Source organism: Humulus lupulus, chromosome 5, assembly GCF_963169125.1.
Source record: "Humulus lupulus chromosome 5, drHumLupu1.1, whole genome shotgun sequence".
Classification (NCBI taxonomy): domain Eukaryota; kingdom Viridiplantae; phylum Streptophyta; class Magnoliopsida; order Rosales; family Cannabaceae; genus Humulus; species Humulus lupulus.
This window is the reverse complement of record NC_084797.1, coordinates 10,804,493-10,826,334: the sequence shown is the minus strand read 5'-3', so window position 1 is coordinate 10,826,334 and position 21,842 is coordinate 10,804,493. Positions and strand designations below refer to the sequence as shown.

General features: G+C 33.6%; 1 protein-coding gene across 1 annotated transcript; it reads left to right on the top strand.

Annotated features, from left to right (window-relative positions):
- Positions 1–1,046: 1,046 nt before the first annotated feature.
- On the top strand, positions 1,047–4,573 carry LOC133834418 (metal-nicotianamine transporter YSL3-like). Its single transcript, XM_062264027.1, has 8 exons — positions 1,047–1,360; positions 1,441–1,839; positions 1,935–2,107; positions 2,210–2,307; positions 2,409–2,543; positions 2,651–2,840; positions 2,929–3,043; positions 3,416–4,573. The coding sequence occupies exons 2-8, from the start codon at positions 1,458–1,460 to the stop codon at positions 4,342–4,344; spliced, it is 2,022 nt and encodes a 673-aa protein (XP_062120011.1). The 5' UTR covers positions 1,047–1,360; positions 1,441–1,457; the 3' UTR covers positions 4,345–4,573.
- Positions 4,574–21,842: the final 17,269 nt, after the last annotated feature.

Here is a 21,842-nt window from a genome sequence, read left to right as displayed (position 1 = left end):
ACACTAATACTCACATTGTGTACACATGAATTTTTTAGAAATAATTATTTTTGAAGTAAAAATTTGTGATTCTTAACAAAATTGATAAAAAAAAAAAAATTTCATCATTACCCACCATCACTTTTCCTGTCTAGAGTTGAAAAAAAATTCACAAAAAAAATCTAGAGAGGAAAATAATATTAAATTCTTTTATATTTTGTTTTTACTCAAACACATCTCATATATATAAAAGTAATTTTTTGTATTAAATTCTTTTATAAAAGTAATATTTTGTATTTTTTTCTTATATATTTTGTTTTAGAATAATTTAATCTATCGGTACTCATCATAATAATGTAAAAATCAATATCTGAATATATATACATATATCAATTCTTATTTAGAATTTTACTTTTAAGCTTTATCCATGGGGTACTTTTCAGTATTCTCGATCCCTAAATAATTTTTGACACAATTTTTTTTATGTTTGTGTATATTGTAGTTGTATAGAACATTTTGTAAATTTTCAGAAAATTCCAAACAATTTACAATACTAAAAATTAAATTCAAACATATTATTTTCCAAATAAAATAAATTATCATCTCATCATAAAATTGTCCATATATATTAAAAAAAACTAAAAAAATCAAACTTTGAATAGTAAGTTTAAATTATGTAGACACATCCTTATATATACTAAAATCATATATTTCCATATAAACATGGTTGCTCTACATTACTGTTTAAGTAAAATTTGGTGATTCTAATCATGTCATCATATCAGAAGAAAATAATAATAAAAATGGCATGAAGTTTTTTTGCTAAGAAAAAAGGCATGAACTTGATTAAAAAAATATACATTTAAAAAAAAAATCATACATTATTGGTACATCCTATTCCATCATTACCCACCATCACTTTCTCTCTCTTGAGAAGAGAGAGAAAGAGATATGCAGAGTCAACCATAAGAATTTTCGCGCTTTCTTTCTTCGCCTACCATTTGTTCAAAGTTCAAAGAAAGGTTAATTAGTTTTAGTTGGAAAGTTGTTTAGTGTACTACAACGCCTATTTTGTACTACAAAATTTTTGTATTGTAGTACATGCAATGCAATATCATGTGTTAAGGATTTATTACTTAATTTCTTCATATTTATTTTTCTATGAACACAAATAAATCTTACATCTTTCTCTCTCAATCCCGTCGTGTGGTGTCGTTGATTTCCAAGCTTAAGATCACTGAAAGTGACCCTTTTGGGGATTTGGTCTGTGTGTTGTTCATTTCTTCTGGGTGTGTTATTGAGAAAAGGCTGTATATTAGAAATACCCATTTCGAGTTTTGATCATTTTCAGTCAAGTTTCGAAGAAAATAAGAAGATTGAGGTAATATCGTATCTGGGTTTTGTTTACACTTGTCTAAAGTTTAGACCTTTAGTGGTTTTGATTCAAATTTTTTTTACCAGGTTGTATAAATTTTATAATGGAGAATGGGACTACTCATAAGGAAGGGTCTTCTTCTTCTTCAGAGATTGAGAAGTTTGAGAGAGAGGACATGGAAGAGATTGGACATGAGCCAGAGGATTTGAACAAAATTGCACCATGGACCAAACAGATCACCCTTCGTGGACTGGTGGCTAGCTTAGTGATTGGAATCATTTACAGTGTCATAGTAATGAAGCTCAATCTCACCACTGGTTTGGTCCCAAATCTCAATGTCTCAGCTGCTCTTCTTGCTTTTGTGTTCATACGGACATGGACTAAGTTGCTTAGCAAGGCTGGAATTATGTCATCTCCTTTCACTAGACAAGAGAATACTATAATCCAAACATGTGCAGTTGCATGTTATAGTATAGCTGTTGGAGGTTAGAAAGCAGTAGAAAATAACACCAAGTGTGTTCGTTATGTTTTCTTTGTTTTAGTCTTGGTTTTTAATTGTCGTCTTTGGGGTGAACTGCAGGTGGGTTTGGGTCATATCTGTTGGGTTTGAACCACAAAACGTATGAACAAGCAGGAGTTGATACAGAAGGCAATACTCCTGGGAGTACTAAAGAGCCTGGTATTGGTTGGATGACTGGTTTTCTCTTTGTTACTTGTTTTGTTGGGCTATTGGCTTTGGTGCCTCTTAGAAAGGTCTTTTTTATCTCTCTTTTGTTTCTTTTTCTTTATTTTTTTCTTCTTCTCTAAATTCATTCACTGATGAAGTTCTGTTCTGATTTTTTTCTTCTTCTGCAGATTATGATTATAGACTACAAACTATCTTATCCAAGTGGAACTGCTACTGCTGTTCTCATCAATGGTTTCCACACACCTAAAGGAGACAAAATGGCTAAGTAAGCAATGAGTTTTTTTATGTATCTTTCTCTTGATATTAAACCAAACAGAATTGAGTGTGAAAGAAGTCCAACATGTTGAGGCTCTTTTTTTTTGGCAGAAAACAGGTTCAGGGGTTCATGAGATTCTTCTCCCTTAGTTTCCTGTGGGGTTTCTTTCAGTGGTTTTATTCAGGTGGAGATCAATGTGGATTTTCTCAGTTCCCAACATTTGGATTAAAAGCTTGGAAAAACTCGTAAGTGTTTTATTACACTTTAAAAGGTTCCACTATGGTTTGCTTATGTCATCATCATCATCATCATCATCATAAATTGATTGAAAAATATCATTACCACTTTGCAGATTTTACTTTGATTTTAGTGCCACTTACGTTGGGGCAGGAATGATCTGTTCCCATCTAGTGAACTTGTCTTTGCTTCTTGGTGCTGTGCTCTCATGGGGTGTAATGTGGCCCTTGATAAGGGGTCTTAAAGGAGAGTGGTTCCCTCAAAGTTTATCAGAAAGCAGCATGAAAAGTCTAAATGGTTACAAGGTCAAAAGATTTGAGCTCATTACTTGACTATATATATTGATCTTTTTATTGAAATTTTTCTGACATTAATTTCTTCTCTTAATTCCAGGTTTTCATTTCCATCGCTTTGATACTTGGAGATGGGCTCTATAACTTTCTCAAGATACTGTTTTTCACTGCCACAAGCATCCATACCAAAATGAAGAACAAGACCCTCAAAACATGTAAATAATATATCTTGATTTTCATTCGTCCTGACTCTAACCACTAACTTGTTACAGTGTCCAAAATCATAATAGTGACTAGTAAGACACTTCAACCATCCACTAATGGGAATTATATAATAGAAGAAAATCATTATTTTTCTTCTTTTTATTCCATGAAAAGTAGTTGATTAAGCAGTTGACAGAAGATCTAGAAAAAAAAATGTAAAAAGGGTTTTGTTCTTTCTTATTGTCCATATAAACAAATCATAAATTATTTGATGAGAATAATTTTCTGACCTTTTGTAGTCCTTTTGAAAAGAGTTCACTATTTTTGCCTAAATATTTTTAAACTAATAATAACTTTACTGATATAGCTATCTTTTTTTGCAGCTTCGAACAATCAAAATGAGACCCTTGATGATCTTAAAAGAAATGAGTTGTTTGTAAGAGATAGCATTCCTCTTTGGATAGCATGCGTTGGTTATGCTTTCTTTGCCCTCATCTCCATCATTATTATCCCAATAATGTTCCCTGAGCTCAAATGGTACTTTGTGGTTGTTGCCTATATGCTTGCACCTTCTCTGAGCTTCTGCAATGCTTACGGTGCTGGTTTAACAGACATGAACATGGCATATAATTATGGGAAAGTGGCTCTATTTGTTCTTGCTAGTCTGGCTGGAAAAGAAAATGGTGTGGTTGCAGGACTTGTTGGTTGCGGTCTGATCAAGTCAATTGTGTCCATTTCTTCTGATTTGATGCACGATTTCAAGACCGGTCATCTCACTCTCACATCTCCCCGATCCATGCTTGTAAGCCAGGCTATCGGAACAGCAATAGGCTGTGTGGTGGCCCCTGTCACATTCTTCCTGTTTTACAAGGCCTTCAATGTAGGCGACCCGGATGGTGAATACAAAGCCCCATACGCTATAATCTACAGAAACATGGCGATTCTAGGTGTTGAAGGCTTTTCTGCCTTGCCACAGCATTGCTTGCAACTCTGTTATGGCTTCTTCGCATTCGCTGTAGTAGCCAACCTTCTGAGAGATCTTTCGCCTAAGCATATCGGTAAATGGGTTCCCCTTCCAATGGCCATGGCTGTTCCTTTCTTGGTTGGTGCTTACTTTGCCATTGACATGTGTGTGGGAAGTTTGGTTGTTTTTGTGTGGCACAAGCTGAATGATAAGAATGCTGCTCTGATGATTCCTGCTGTTGCTTCTGGTTTGATCTGTGGAGATGGCTTGTGGATTCTTCCCTCATCAATACTTGCTTTGGCCAAGATTCGTCCTCCAATATGCATGCGCTTCTTGACATCAAACTAAAAGAGAACTAGAATTGTACTTAAGTACTAGAATAGCTTTTATAGCTTGTAGTATAGTTCAGATGGTCCTGAAAATCTACATGATTTTGATGAAGTCATATATTTTTACTGACTTACATATTAGTAGTTGCCAATAGTAATGTATATTAGAGCTCAAGCACAACATTGAGTAAACTTGTAATGAGATTAATTAGATCAATAAAACTCGACATCTTGTTATTGTTTTTTCTTATCATTCTTTTTTTACTTTTTGGTGTGTTTGTATAGAGTCAGTCAACTCACACAAAACCGACTCGCATGAATGGAGATGATCATTGATCAACGTGGCAATAACAAAAGAGAGCACAGCATAGTTAGAGGTGGTGATTATTTTAGACTATTATTGTTCAATGAATTTGGTATAGTGGTCCTGATATACTTCTCTTGTGATAACTCAACTATATAGTAACATCATGACAGAATCAAGTATGTGATCTTATCATATATAAAGTCAATGAAGATTGTTCGGTTTCAGAGGCCTGGTGTCACTGAAAACAAGTGAGTGGACTCAATGAAAGGAAGAAAGCTTTTAAGGTTAAGGCATGGTAAGATGGTTGAACACACTTACACATTTATTGGAACTCACACACCAAGAGAAAGACATTTAAGTCCATATCGTTATCATGTGTCAGTGCTTTCAATATCTTTTCTGGTTAAAAATCTTAACAGATATATTGAGCCCATCTTTAGCATTTTTGTTCTCCCTATAATTTTAGATATGATAGCCCTTCGAGCACGCCTATGTAATAAACCGAGGCCGTAAAATATTTTATTTTTTATAATATAGAAAAAAAAAAAAAACTTAAATAGTCTTTTAATGGATGATATAAATTTATATTTTTTTTAACTTAATAAATAATATTTCTCTGTAGTGAAATACTATTATCAAGTTATAAATATTTTATTATATTTTCATAAACTTTTGTATATATATAAGTGTGATACTATTATATTTAATTATTTTATTTTTTAAAATAAATAAAATATGTTTAAAAAATATAATATTTAAATGATATAGAGAAGCTGATATATGGTATAATATAAAAATTTGAGGTAAATTATAAAAATGTATATTTTCGTGATGTATTTTGTAATATAGAATAGAACATTCATTGTAAGTACTCTTAGATCATAATAACTTGTCCTAAACAAGTAGTGTTCGTAGTAGTTTGGATGACACTTAAGCTAATTTTAAGTAATCTTTAGATTATTTGATGAAGTAATTGAACAATAAGTGGTTTGAAGGCGTGAATGTGTGACACTCTTGTAAATATATTTTATAAGTCAATCACTAATCTATGGGGTAAGTCAATCAATTTTACAGGCTAATAGCATTTTTAAATGAATTGCAATAAAAGTGGCGTATAACCATATTTTATCTCATCTGCATAAAATTAAATTCTAATAGTGATCTAAAATATGTGATAAATTTGGCACAAAATATAGTATGAGCCAAATTTAGTCCACAATAAATATTACATTTATTAATTACTTATTTGTCACTTATTAATACAAGTTATTTTTTAATAAAAAAATTAATTGTTTTTTTCTAATTAAACATTACCGCCGCATATCTTATTTACCGCACTATAAAAGAAAATTTATATACAAATTGGTTGAGTTTTTTTTTTTTTTAAATGATGATAATAATAATAATAATAAAGACTTAGAAGACTATCAAATGAAAGAACAAAAAAGTAAGATGATTGGTAAAAAGAGGAGCAAAATAAAGAAATTAATAGTTACTTTATAAAATTTTAATTAAAGCTTTAAAATGATATGCTATCTAAACAATACCGATTCTACATAAGTACGTCATTTAAGAAATATGTATATGAATACACCCTAAAATAGATTACAAATATAAAACTTTTCTTTTAAGAGAAATTATAGTAAATGAAGAAATTACATTTCATAAGAGATTTTTAATAGAGTGCAAAAATATGGTCTTTTTAAAAAAAATATGACTTTTTAAAAAAAAAAAAAGTTAATTTATGGCTTATTTTAAGAATTTTCACTTTTATGGGTTTATTTTCCCATATTTTTGTATAAAAGTTGGTTTATGCTATAGTTTTACTATTAATCAAGCTTTATTATTTTGGAATAGTATGTTTGTAATTTGATTATTAATTTTTTTAGCTTATTTGTTTTTTTTATATTAACTTTTTCTTTGGTTGCTTTGTAATTTTTTTTGTAATATGAATTGTGTTTAAAATTATTTTTTATTTATTACAAACATTTTTTTCCATTTTTTTTAGATTTTACGTTTCAAATACTGAGTAAAGTAACCAGATACTTTATTGATCTTTGACAGTTATGTAAAAAAAAACCCTAGAGCTAGGTTAAATAACATGTACCAGAAGGGGTAACCAGTTATCCTGAGAGGAGTAACTTTCTGCCATAAGAGGGGTAACCAGTTACCATAAGACGGATGACGGGTTACTCATATTAAATATGAAAAGAAACATCAAATTTGGAGGAAAAAGAGGAAGAACACTTCATTAAAAAAGGAAGAAGAAGTAACTATGATTTTAGTAACACAGGTAACGAGTTACTATAAAGAACCCAGAAATATACACACACATCAGAACGTGAAGGTAACCAGTTACCTCCATAAATATACACACAAAGAATGTGAAGGTAACTAGTTTCCCCCAGAAATATACATACAAAAAACGGGGAGGTAACCAGTTACCACAGATCTGAAGATAAAAAAAATCAGATCCACCCCCTTTTCCTTCTCTCCCATCTTCTTCATATAATTTTTTTTCTAGATTTGAATGCTCTCATCAGGGTAACTGGTTACCCATTCATGTTTTCATATTTTTATTGGTTTTCTTTCCAAATTTTGGTGTTCCTATAAGGGTTACAATAAAAAGAAAATGCTGATGTTATCCCCAAAAATTGGAGATCGATGACGTGGCGATAGAGGTGACAAGTGGCAGTACATGGTCCGTAAACAACACATTAATAATCAATAAATATATTGGATCCTCAGAGTTGTGATAAAGTGATCTGGCTTAGGAGTGATCTGGTAGACCAATGAAGAATTTTGACTGGCCAGTCAAGTGTCATGACCGACCAGGCATGACCTTGTCCGACCAGTCATAGGATTGTTTGCCCAGGCATGACCATGTCCGACCAGTCATAACCATGTCCGACCAGGCATGACCTGTTAGAGAATATATATTATTGCTCAATGGAATTATGGGAAAACCAAATACAACTCTATGCAAAAATACAATGGACAAGATAATATTGATTAAATAAGTATTACAACTCAATTACTCAAAATACAAGTAAATAAAAAAGATGTGGAGGAAGAAGATTACAAACTCAATAATATAATAATACAAGTAAATAAGAAGAACAAGAGAAACAAAAGAATGAAAACACAAACAAACTCTCATACAACCAAAGTATAGAGTAGTGGGGATCACCAACCTGAACAAGGTTCAAGTCCTTTGTCCAAAAGCTTATTTCCCCATATTCTCTAAGCACTAAGGGATCTCTCTAGGAAATAACTCTCTGGAATAATCAAGCCTCAAGGTGTATTTTTCAGCCAAGTGCTTTGTGGATGAAAAATGGTGTGTCTTACAAGTGAGCATTAGGCTCCTATTTATAGAGTTTTGAGACACCCTTTGAATTTCAAATTCTACTAACCCACATGGTTGTTACCAATGATTAATTGGATGTTTTATGGAATTAAAATAGAGATTTGGGAATTACTTGGCTGTTGGAAACGTTCAAAATTGGATAAAAACTGAAGTTTGGAAAATGTTGTCAGCCGCTCAGGCCGCGGCTTGAAAAACACGAGCCGCGACCCATGGTGTATTTTTGCCTCTTGGGCCGCGGCCTGAAAAACATAGGCAGCGGCCTAAGTCGTTTTTTCAGCAACCAATTTTCCAAATTTGCCAAAACGTTCCAAATTCATTCCCACTTGATTTTGTAACTTCCATACACATTATGAGAGTTAAAATCACATCTCTAACAGTTATATTTCACATATGTTTTTGAGAAATTCAAATCAAAATGTGTAATATCAAATCTACACATTATTGGGTAATATTTGGGAGTTACAAACTTGTAACTCCAAAATATGTCACATTTGGGCACATACATGTGTCCAATTTTGTGATTCTCAATAATATGTTATAAGGTGTGACAAATCACATTTGTGTGAAAAATCACATTATGTCACATTATTTAATCTAACATTATATTATTTAAAATAATATAACATTCCCCCACTTAGATTAAATAATCACTTTTTGTAACACTTATTTAATCAATCAAAACATTATATTAAAATATAATATTCCCCCACTTGATTAAATAATGACTCTCTATAGAAACCTTTGCGTTAGTGCATAAAGTAAAATGTCCTTCTACTTGAATTTTACCTTAGTGTAATTATCACAAAGTTTGTTGAAATTTTGGTTGAACCACTATCCCTTGATAACAAACCGGTGATAACACACACACCTTTGCTATGTTCACTTGAGACTTCATTGTCTCGCTTTTGCACCGTTAATGGCCATGTGCACATTCCATTCATAGACTTTTTCTTGAGAATGACTCCCAATTCTCATGAGGGGTGGCACCACCCCTAGGTCTATATAGGTAGAACTCTTATAGTATTTTGTTACCCTAAAATACTTGTCTTTTCAAGACTGAGTTCTATTAAAAAACCTTTCAGTTTTAACCCTCATTTTGGTAACACACTAGTACTCATATCTCAGATGGGACAAAATTTGAGTACTACTATCTATTCACTTGATTGACTTGTTATTACCTATTGAACCTAATACTAGTTTGGTGACTAGTATTAAGATAAGTTACCATCAACCGTGAATCTCTTTAGGGAGTCTAAGTCCCACCCCTTGAGATGTAGAAATGATTCCATTTGAATAATTTCTTTTCTCATGTATGCATACTTTAAACACTCTCTTTATTTTATTCAAACTTTGTTGCTAGCCATAGTCTGATTAAAATAGTTACCCCTTTTAAAATAGTGATTTGACCATAGTCAACACCCACACTATTTTATAGTTTAATATCCAAGATAAACATTTTAATATTAATTCTAGAAACCTCTTTGTTTCTAAAATTCTCCTTTATGTTTTAAATTGATTCCTTCTTGAATCAAAATATTACAAACAGTAACTTTAGACACCAAGCATGTCTAGATTTATCCATTCTATACACTTATAGCGAATGTGATTTAGAATGTAGAATTTCAAATCACCTATTTGATAGGATGACCAAATTAATCAATTATTATCAACAAAATAAATTGATTAACTTTGGAGCATCACCCCCACATTTCTCACATAGTGATAATAAAATATAATTTAAAAAAAAAAATAGAAATCTCTTCATTTCTATTAAGTCCCTTATCCTCCAAGATAAATCTAGACTTATAATTCTCAAAGTTCATCTTGAGTCCTCTAAGCCACATGATAAACTCTTAAGATAAAACCTCAATGTTTATCTTGATTTATTTACTTGCTAAAGCGAGAAACAATTATTTGAAAGTACCTTTCCCTTTGTTGCTTTCTTTAATATTTTTCACAAAATAAAATGTGAACACAAATGTAATGTGAGAATTTCTCAAACAAATAATCACAAATTTTGAACTTTAGTTGTCTAAATAATCTCAAAATCACTTAAACAACTTTTGTGTATTTCTTAAGAGTCTCTTTGAGATTCTTTTGAAAACACCAATTTGACATCCATTGTTTTTCTCATTAAAATCAAAATGAAAATGTCAAATTTTTTTTTAAACACATTAAATCAAAGAAAATAAACCCTCATTGATTTATTAAAACACTTTGATTTCTTATGTTTTTGTTTAAAATTATCTCCTCATTGAGATTAATTTAAACATATCACTATCTTTGACCAAAATGAATAAAGTTCTCTTTTATTCACCATTAGTGTAAGATTCAAAATTGTTTATCCAATTTTGTAATGTCTCCTCATTGAGATATACAATATTTAAGAATTATTGTCACTAAATAATCCTCAAATATATTTCATTTGACCACACTCTAGACTATAAGTCTAATGAGTCAACATGTCATCCCACAATTTTTTTAATCCACTTTGATCCATTTTTCTTGCAATGGCAAGAGACAACCATTAAAAGATATAACCCCCCTTAGTTTCATCTTTTCTTATCTCATAAAATGAGATGGTAAACACTTAAATGGGAAATTTCATTTCTCAAATAATTCATTTTATTTACCAAATGGTAACTCATCACATTGTAATAATATAGGATAAACATATTAACATCTCACAAATATTTGCATGATTATAATTTCACATAGTTGTCAACATACATGACTAATATCATACTAATATGGCTATTTATTAATATGAGAACATGAATTACAAATATCATACACATATTTTCACATTTCTATTGATACACAAAATCAATATATTTATACATGTCATACAAAACTCATATAGTTGTTATTCTAATAATTTCTCATTAACACAATTATATGACATGCTAGCATATTACCCAATAATCTACTAGATTATTTACATATTGATCACATATCATAAAACTCAAGATATTAAATTATCTTATAATCTAACCACTAAAAACAAAGGAGATTAGAAAACAATGAGCCTCATTTAAAACTTTTCTTCTTCTCAATTCTATCACTATATGAAAACTATTAGATCTTCTAAGAAAATAAAGAAGAACATTACCTTATCTCACTATCTTTTCAAGGTTGGATCCTCACAAGATCTCCATGGTTTCTCCTTCCATTGAAAAGGAACTTAAGCTTTTGATTGTTAGAGAATATATATTATTGCTCAATGGAATTATGGAAAAACCAAATATAACTCTATGCAAAAATACAATGGACAAGATAATATTGATTAAATAAGTATTACAACTCAATTGCTCAAAATACAAGTAAATAAAAAAGATGTGGAGGAAGAAGATTACAAACTCAATACTATAATAATACAAGTAAATAAGAAGAACAGGAGGAACAAAAGAATGAAAACACAAACAAACTCTCACACAACCAAAGTGTAGAGTAATGGGGATCACCAACTTGAACAAGGTTCAAGACCTTTGTCCAAATGCTTATTTCCCCCTATTCTCTAAGCACTAAGGGATTTCTCTAGGAAATAGTTCTCTGGAATAATCAAGCCTCAAGGTGTATTTTTCAGCCAAATGCTTTGTGGATGAAAAATGGTGTGTCTTACAAGTGAGCATTAGACTCATATTTATAGAGTTTTGAGACACCCTTTGAATTTCAAATTCCACCAACCCCCATGGCTGTTGCCAAAGATTAATTGGATGTTTTATGGAATTAAAATAGAGATTTGGGAGTTACTTGGCTGTTGGAAACGTTCAAAATTGGATAAAAACTGAAGTTTGGAAAATGTTGTCAGCCGCTCAGGCCGCGGCCTGAAAAACACGAGCTGCAGCCCATGGTGTATTTTTGCCTATTTTTGCCTCTTGGGCCGCGGCCTGAAAAACATAGGCAGCGGCCTAAGTCGTTTTTTCAGCAACCAATTTTTCAAATTTGCCAAAACGTTCCAAATTCATTCCCACTTGATTTTGTAACTTCCATACACATTATGGAAGTTAAAATCACATCTCTAACAGCCATATTTCACATATGTTTTTAAGAAATTCAAATCAAAATGTGTAATATCAAATCTACACATTATTGGGTAATATTTGGGAGTTACAAACTTGTAACTCCAAAATATGTCACATTTGGGCACATACATGTGTCCAATTTTGTGACTCTTAATAATATGTTACAAGGTGTGACAAATCACATTTGTGTGACAAATCACATTATGTCACATTATTTAATCTAACATTATATTATTTAAAATAATATAACATGACCTTGTCCGACGAGTCATATGATTGTCTGCCCAGGCATGACCATGTCCGACCAGTCATGGCATGTCTGTCCAGCCAAGTGCATGTCTGCCCAGTCTAGTGCGTGTCTGCCCAGTGAAGGTGTGGTCGACCAGCTTGAATGAGATATGGATCAACTAGACAGAGCAAAGCTACGCAAGAGATCCCAGAAACGGCTTCAACAATAATTGGTCTTGGCTTGCGCAGGAATCTCTCATTTATCCCACGAATATAGTGTATTGTTACATTTTGAATATTAATGTAATTTAAATATAATGAGAATAATAAAATATCCCGATTATGAGGGATATCACCTGTACGATCCTGAGCCTATAAATACAAGGCTTATGGCATCATAAAGTTGACCTTTTGGGATTTTTGAACTTTTGATCTGAATTTTCTAGAGAGATAAATGCTTGTATCTGAGAGAATTCCTGTATTCTTGTAATATATTACCATAACAATGTAATACTAATTCTCCGAAGGATATTGCCTCACATTTTTCTATTGGCTGACCATATATTATTTTGTCTACTGCTTACTTGTTTGCCATTTGGGCTCCGGGGTGTATTCCAGGCCTATACATTCTTGAACGAAATGGTTGTCGGTCCATCTGTATTATAAATTAATCGAGATAATACATCAGCATAATAATTATCTTTTCCTTTAATATGCTCAATAGTAGGATTATATCCTTTAATAATAAAATTATTAAGGAATTTTGTCCATCTATTAGTCATTAGTTTTTTATTATTTTGCCTCATTTTTTCATAGAAGCTTACTATTGCTTGACAATCTGTTCTAATAGTAAATTCTTTTTTATTAATTAAATAAAGATTGAAAGCATCTAAAAAATATTCGATTGCCATTATTTCGGCATCAATACTAGTAATACTTTTTTCTTTATACTGTCCTGAAGCAAATCTTGATATTTCTTCAGTATCTTTATTAGAATATTTACTAGGCTTTTTCTTTAATACTGCTCCCCATCCCTTAACACATCCATCTGTTTTTATTATTAAATAGTCAGTTATTAATGGAAGGGATAATTTTTGTAATGTTTTTACTACTTCTTTAATTTTCTTTACTAGTTTAATATCTTCAATATTGAAGTGCCTTTGACCATTAAGTTTGGTTTTATTATATAATGGTCCTAGTATTTTTGATAAATTCTTAATATATGGACGGACATAATTTAATAATCCAAGAAATTGCTGAATACTTTTTAAATCTTCAAACTTTTCAGGGAAATCTAGTATCTTTTTACTAATATGATCTTGTAATATTATTTTTCCTTTTCCTATTTCGGATCCTAGAAATTTTATATATTCTTTTCCTAATTCCATTTTCTTTTTGCTAATGATTAAACCATATTGTTCAAATTTTTTAAAAACTTGTTTTAAATGATACTCATGTTCCTTATAATCTTTGCTAAATACTAGAATATCGTCAATGTATACTAAAGAGAATTCTTGTATTTAAATGCTATACCAAGAGTATTTAAACATCAACATCAATAATCTCTACATATATGAAATTTAAACACAACGTATAGATATATTTTTACCTGGCTACATGACATATATTTAAAATACAATAATATTTAAAAAGAAATTAGTAGTAGAAATAAAATAAGAATAGAAAAAGTCATAGTGTAGACAGTAGTATACATACATCAATTATTTTTAGTTTCTAATGTATCACACACAACAAGAAAAAATGCATTTTACTTCGGTTTTTAAGCTAGATTTACTTCGGTTTTCGCTAAAATTCGCAACCGTAGTAGTTCAGAACGAAGTAAAAAGTAGTTAAAAACCGAAGTGAAAAACAGGCTTTCTACTTCGGTTATTATGTAAAAAGCGAAGTAGAAAGTGGGGATTCTACTTTGGTTTTTACATAATAACCGAAGTAGAAAGTGGGGTACGCTTCCTTGGTGGGCACTTTCTACTTCGGTTATTATGTAAAAACCGAAGTAGAAAGTGAGGATTCTACTTCGGTTTTTACATAATAATCGAAGTAGAAAGTCCCTTTTTTTTAATAATTATTTATAATTATTTTTAAATGGCCCAATTCTATTTTATTTTATTTTATTTGCCCTAATTTTTTTTAAATAGTCTAATTATATGAATTTATAGTTATATATATTTTTACAATTGGAATTGGTTTATTTTCATTTAATTTATAACAGAAATAAAAATCACAAAATTTATACACTTAGAATTAAAATTCTTATAAAATTAAATATTTATACATTCACATAATTGTTAAGTAGAATAACCTAATCATTCATATATACATTCAAATAATTGTAATTAAGTAAAATAGTCTAAACATTGGTAATATATATATGGAATATTTTTCAATGGATACTACCCATAGATGGGAACTAACAATTATGATGATGTGACAACATAGTGACTTGGTATAGCAAGTCACCAACAGGTAAATATATATTTTTTTCTACATTAATTTTGAATTTAGTTATTTTATATATAATAAATATATGTTAAATTTATTATATACATATTTCACTTGTACGTATTAATCATCTAATACTATAACATAACATTTATTACCAGTCTACTATATTTAACATATCTAATTATATAATATATACTATTATATACATATATGTATTAATCTTCTAACATTATAACATAACATTTATTATAGATCTACTATATTTGACATTTCTAACTATATAATATATATTATTATATATATATACTTCACTGTAATATATATATAGAATATTCTGAAACATTAAGAGTATTTATATGACATTTAATATTCAAAGCATTTAAACATCAACATTTTCTCTATATTTAAATGCTATACCAAGAGAATTCCTGTATTTAAATGCTATGCCAAAACGTTCCAAATTCATTCCCACTTGATTTTGTAACTTCCATACACATTATGGAAGTTAAAATCACATCTCTAACAGCCATATTTCACATATGTTTTTAAGAAATTCAAATCAAAATGTGTAATATCAAATCTACACATTATTGGGTAATATTTGGGAGTTACAAACTTGTAACTCCAAAATATGTCACATTTGGGCACATACATGTGTCCAATTTTGTGACTCTCAATAATATGTTACAAGGTGTGACAAATCACATTTGTGTGACAAATCACATTATGTCACATTATTTAATCTAACATTATATTATTTAAAATAATATAACATGACCTTGTCCGACGAGTCATATGATTGTCTGCCCAGGCATGACCATGTCCGACCAGTCATGGCATGTCTGCCCAGCCAAGTGCATGTCTGCCCAGCCAAGTGCATGACTGTCCAGTCTAGTGTGTGTCTGCCCAGTGAAGGTGTGGTCGACCAGCTTGAATGAGATATGGATCAACTAAGAGATCCCAGAAACGGCTTCAACAATAATCGGTCTTGGCTTGCGCAGAAATCTCTCATTTATCCCACGAATATAGTGTATTGTTACGTTTTGAATATTAATGTAATTTAAATATAATGAGAATAATAAAATATCCCGATTATGAGGGATATCATCTATACGATCCTGAGCCTATAAATACAAGGCTTATGGCATCATAATGTAGAGTCCAAGAACTTTACTTAACTAATTGTTTAGTAGTATTATAGTATGTTTAGTATTATCTTTGTTACTGTGGATTTTTGGTTCAGACCGGGAATTATTTGGACACTCATAGTAGTACTTATAGATTTTCTAAGTTTAACCTATAGTTTAAGAATATTAAGTATAAACTAAGGTTTGGTCATATGACTGATAATTAAGGATTATATTTATTATACTATAAGGTTTAGATATCAACCAATAGGATTTTAAGCACATGTTATGAATGGTGATTAAGGATTAAGTATTTTTTAGGATTAAATTAAATAAGGGTAAAGTTTGAATGTTATAGGGTCAGTCAGCAGCTTTGAATACGTTGAAGGCTTAGTCAAGGCTGTTTACTCCATTCAAACTTAGCTAAAAATGTGTAATTTCGTGTTTAAATATTCAGCGTATGCCGATATATCGTAGCACGTAGATACGGAAAACACGAGACGATGCACGGTCGCCTCGGACATACTGGCCCAGGCGATATATCGCCTACAGGGGGCGATATATCGCCTCCTCCAGCATAAATTCAAACATTTTTGAATTCTTTTCCTTTCAGCCATTCAAAATTCTTCAAAAGTCCAGCATCTTTTGAACGAGTCTTCAGCCTCTGCTGAACGATTATTCAAATGATTTTCACCTAAAAAGCCATTATTTTTATTCAAGTAAAATCAAGATACTTTCATTCCCAAACTCTATAAATAGGACCTAGTACCCAGCCATTATTCACATTTTGCTATAAGTTCAGAAGCTGCTAGTGTTAAGTGAGTGTGAGAGTGTAAACACCTGGTTTGGGAAATCATAAGCTTAAACATCATAAGCTTATCAAACACTTTGGGAAGTGAGGTTCTATAGTATTTCGGTTGTGGTATAGATTGGTCTTTCAAGTCTTTGAGGTAAACCAAAATTTTAGTTCATTTGCTTTATGTTATTTCCTCTTTCATAACCTTCTACTCAGTCCCCTAACCTCATTCTTATTTTGGTTAGGGAATCCAAGTTCTTAAGCACATAAGTTTCGGTAAGTATGTTTTTCAATGGTTTAGTCTTTCCATCCTTTTCATTTCTTCTTCTTCATAAAGACTCACTCTTTCTCATATGGTTTTAGGAGTGTTCCAAAAAGTCCCAACTCAGTCCACATATCCCGGTAACTTTGGTAAGGAAAATAGGCTAGAATTAATATGTTATATGCTTATGTTATCTTATGTTTTATGTTATTAAATGTGTTATGAATATGTATGTTTGTAGGCTTGGGCTTATGCCCTATTTGACTAACAAGACCCCAAAAAGATTATGGGCATATGCTTACTTAGCTAGTAGGACCCCACTAATCTCATGGGCATAAGCTTGTTTAGTCTATGGGACCCCAAGTAATAATGACCACTATAATAAGTGTATGTATTAAGTGTTATGATATGTCTTTACGTTTATCATGAAATTTATGTTTATGACTATGTGTTAGATTTTCCTTGCTGGGCATTAGGCTCATTCCTTTTTGTTTTATGTGCAGGAAAATAGCTTTAGAGGCGGTAAGATTCGTGACGCTTAGAGGATGTGTATTGATGATGAATGGAGTCAAGGGGCCGAGCGTTATTCGATTCGAGGATGTAGTCTCATTTGATCTTTTATGGTTTTACATGTATCTTCCGCATTTTCTATGTAACTCTTTTCACTTTAAGTTATTTTTGTTTTAAAGACAATGGGTACCCATATCCTATATATTTTATGAAAGTAACCTTTGTTTCTACAAGTTTATAATAAATTATGGTATTTTCGCAAATGTATGTTTTAGTAAGAATTTGTATGTATAGTTCGATAATGGTCCAAGAGTCTAGATTAGTGGGTCATTACACATAAAGTGGACCTTTTGGGATTTTTGAACTTTTGATCTGAATTTTCTAGAGAGAGAAAATGCTTGTATCTGAGAGAATTCCTGTATTCTTGTAATCTACACTGAAGAAACTCAGTTGACTCAGGTTCATCTGATCTTGAGTGTAGATCTATAATCACAACTCGAAGTGGATTAGGCAATTACCAACACATTGGGGCTGAACCACTATAAAATCGTCTGTGTCGTTTATTTTCTCTTGAAGGTTTTATCATTTTTGACGTTCACACGTCGTTGGCTAAAAATGCGGTCAACATTTTGGTGCTTTCATTGAGAGCCTGAAGAGAAAGACAGACGGTCCCTGAAGTATTATGGCGCCTAAGAGCACCAATGCGGCCTCCAAGAAGACAGGCTCCTTTAAAGAGCCTGCTAGATCAGAAGGTCCTGGCCCACAAGACCATGAGACTGAGCTTAGGGTCATGCTCGAGGACGTGACTCCAGAAGTCAAAGAACTCCAGGAAGCCATAGGGGCCTTCCAGGAGGAGATGGCACAATTCCACGCCAGACAGGAGGCGTTCGCTGAAGAGATGGCCAGGCAGAAAGCCGCGTTAGAGCAACAAAGGCGCGATACGGAGGCCAGAAGCGAAGAGCGCAGACAACAACAGGAGGAGGTCAACCGGAGACATCGTGAAGCAGCACTTGCTCTAGAAACGGCTACCCAATTGGCCCAAGCCAATGCTCAAGCCGCAGCACAAGCAGCCACCCAGGGAGCAAGAAATAATGATGCTGGTCGAAGGACCACTGACAGAGTCGATTCTCAAGGATCGGGCAGAAGTAGGAGTAACCCCCCTGGTCGGGAAGATGATGGGGACCGATCCAGAACTGCCTCGACGCAAAGGGAGCACTCTAGAACCCCCTCCAGGAGCCACCGATCAGAGACTTCTAGATCAGGGAGTCACCGGTCGGGCAGTAAAAAGACTCCACCCAGGCAGGATCAGACCAAGATTACTCGAGAGAAGAGGACTTCACAATTCAAAGATGAGCATGGTTGTGATGAGGGAGATAGTCATCACACCGATCAGTCAAAGGAAAAGGGGGGCAACGACCAACAAGGAAGGAAAGACTGCCCAGGACATACCGAAAGGCCTCCACTGCACCCCGACCAGCAGCGTAGTAGGAGAGAGCAAGTCCCGCGTAGTAAGCCCTCTGGGAAATCGAAGAGTACGGTGTTCAATCGGGCAGGAGAGCATGCTTCCCGAAAGGATCTAAGGGATGTTATCACCAACAAGAGGAGGACCGTCCCGGTCGAAGGGCAAAATCTGGACCGCCCTGCCAGTTAAGTAGAAATACTTGACGACAGCGCGCCAGATGGTAATGCCCGACCAGGCGGTCAAGATCTTGGAACTTCATCAGTAGCACCAGCCATCCAAGCCCAACTTGACATGCTAACAGCTGCAGTGCAAGGTTTGTCAAAACGACCTTCCAGGAAAGATGCGATAGACCACCGGAGTGGCAGCCCATTTTGTGTCCGGATTAGAGCAGCCCAGCCGCCAGTAAAATATAAAGCACCGATTCTGCCAGTATATACAGAAAAGGCAGATCCCATCAGACATGTTGGGAAATTCGAGAACTAGATGGAATTTCTCGGAGTAAGTGACGATTATCGGTGTAGAGTTTTCCCGACTACATTGTCGGATACTGCCCAGGAATGGTATTGGAAGTTTAAGCTAAAGTCCATTACCTCTTGGGAAGCATTTAGGAAGGAGTTTTGTAGACAATTCAACACTGCTTGGACTCTACCAGTTTATGCCAACCACTTGGCAGATATCAAAGAGGGAAAAGATGAGTCTCTAAAGAATTATATACAGAGATTCATGAGAGAAGCCAATAGAGCAACTGCTGTAGGAGACGAGGGGAAGATGGTTGCAATATCTGCTGGGATAACTTATCGGAGCCCTTTGTGGGATAGTATACATAGAAATCCAATTTCAACACTTCAACAATTTCTTGACCGAGCAGACAAGTATATGAAATTGGATGATGCAATCGAGAAAGAGGAGAATGACATAAAAAATCCGGGCGGATCAACTGACTCTCCTAGGGATGGTGGAAAGAAACGTGGAAATAACGGGTCTGAACACCATGAGGAAAAGAAAGTAAAGTTGAGTTCAAATGAAAAGCCAACCAAGTATGAGCCTCAGTTCACTAACTACACTACTCTCTCAACCAGCCGAGCAGAGATATATCTTGCTAGTCATGAAGAGGTTCCCTACAAGAAGCCTCCCCCCATCAGGAAAGAGATGAGGAAGAGAGATATGAATAAGTTTTGTCGTTTCCATGGAGATTATGGTCATGACACGAATGAATGAAATCACCTCAAGGACGAGATAGAATTTCTTCTCCGGTCGGGCAAGTTGAGGAAGTACCGGGCAGAGGCACCCCAAGGAGAAGAAGGTAGCAGCAATCCTGGTTTCAAGCGACAAAGATCTCCACCCTTGCAGCCCGGACCTGTGGACTTTACCTTAGACACTATATGTGGAGGTCCACACTGGCTGAGGAAAGCAACGAAGCAAAGGAGAAGTATGCTGAGCGGGAGTGCTAGGATCAGAAACCACTGGAGTGGCAGGCATCGAAGGATACATTATTTCTAAATACCGCTTTCAGAGTGGTAGCTTGATTTCGAGTTGTTTGACTTGTTATTTAAGTTTGGTTTATGAGCTGGTTATTTGCTAACCAGTCATCTATTTTTGAACAATTTTGGTTGTTTAAGACTCGTTATTAGACATGTTTTGTCCTTTTTAATTTACAAGTAATAAAAGAGACTACGCGCAGCGTGGTCAATTCTTGCTACAAATATGCATGTGTGTTAGTTATCCGAGTAGTGTTCAACTGGTCGGTAAAATCGGACAGTGTTCAACTGGTCGATACGTTCAAGCAGTGTTCAACTGCTCGAATATTTTCCATATATTCTATGTGTTTCACGAGTAACTAACTGCTCGAACAGATTCGGTCAAGTAGCAAGTGACTAAGGATCTTTCAACTCTCGATCACGTGGGGGGCACATGGGGTATACTGGTATATAATTTAACACAGGCAATAAGAGCACTAGTTAATATATCTGTTTTTAGGCTGACTTGTAAATTTTCGAAGTCCAAAAAGGCCATTAAGCTAACTTGTTTGACAAAGCTTAAGTAACTTGAAATTTTAAAAAAAAAAATTCAAGTTAGGAGCAGATATTCGTGTGACAATAAAAATTATGCTCATAAAATATTAGAGCAATAAGAGTGTGAGAAAGTATACTTAATATGGACTTATGAAATGTCTAGAATTTCTAAGTTAGAAAACTAAGTACTCATGCGAAAATATAAGGCATACATCAGAGTGACTTTACTATTCACAAAAAACTTATAACTTTTTAAGTCTAAAAAGACTTAGAATGTTTTAAGTTAGAAAAGAAAAGTAAAGTATAAATGCCAACAACTCAGCTGTAAGAGAGAAATATCAAAGCTGCTAAGTAACAATTGTCTTCGTAAGAATAAAGAGTAAACTACTAGCCAGGTACAAGGTTTAGCTGATCAGGTGCAAAGTTTTCCTGCTCGGGAGAGCAGATACAACTTCCCTGGTCGGCTAAGCACGTATCACCGATTGAGTAGGAAACTCTGTTGTTTAGCATGAATAACATCGATGAGTCCCTGGAGTGAATCAAACAAACATGGGCAAATGAATGCAAAGTAAAAATATTTATTTTTATTACTTAGATGAATATTCATCTAAGTGGTAAAAGTATAATGTGCATAAGGGAAAAATAACTTTTGTGCCTAAAAGTGCTTAAGGAGCTGATCGACTGTGTGTGCATTCGGGCGGGTGATTGGCGTCCGATCCAAGGTATGCATCTAAGGAGTTGGCATATCTGGGGCTATGTACGAGCATGATGGGGCTGTGTCCGATCGGATGGGCAGCATGTTTGAACAGCCTGAAGGGTGCAATCCATGCGATGTTGGCTGGGAGATGGTGCGTACGTCCGAGGAACAGTAATCTGCGCGTCCGAGCAGCTGGGTGCTGCATCCGAGCGGCGTCCGAGCAGCTAGACTGCATCCGCGCACGCGTCCGAAGGCTGGTGT

Coding starts and splice junctions, on each gene's coding strand:
- LOC133834418 (XM_062264027.1), top strand. CDS start 1,458: ATGGAGAATGGGACTACTCATAAGGAAGGGTCTTCTTCTTCTTCAGAG. Junction 2,108..2,209: donor CTTTGGTGCCTCTTAGAAAG/GTCTTTTTTATC, acceptor CTTCTTCTGCAG/ATTATGATTATAGACTACAA. Junction 2,308..2,408: donor AAAGGAGACAAAATGGCTAA/GTAAGCAATGAG, acceptor TTTTTTTGGCAG/AAAACAGGTTCAGGGGTTCA.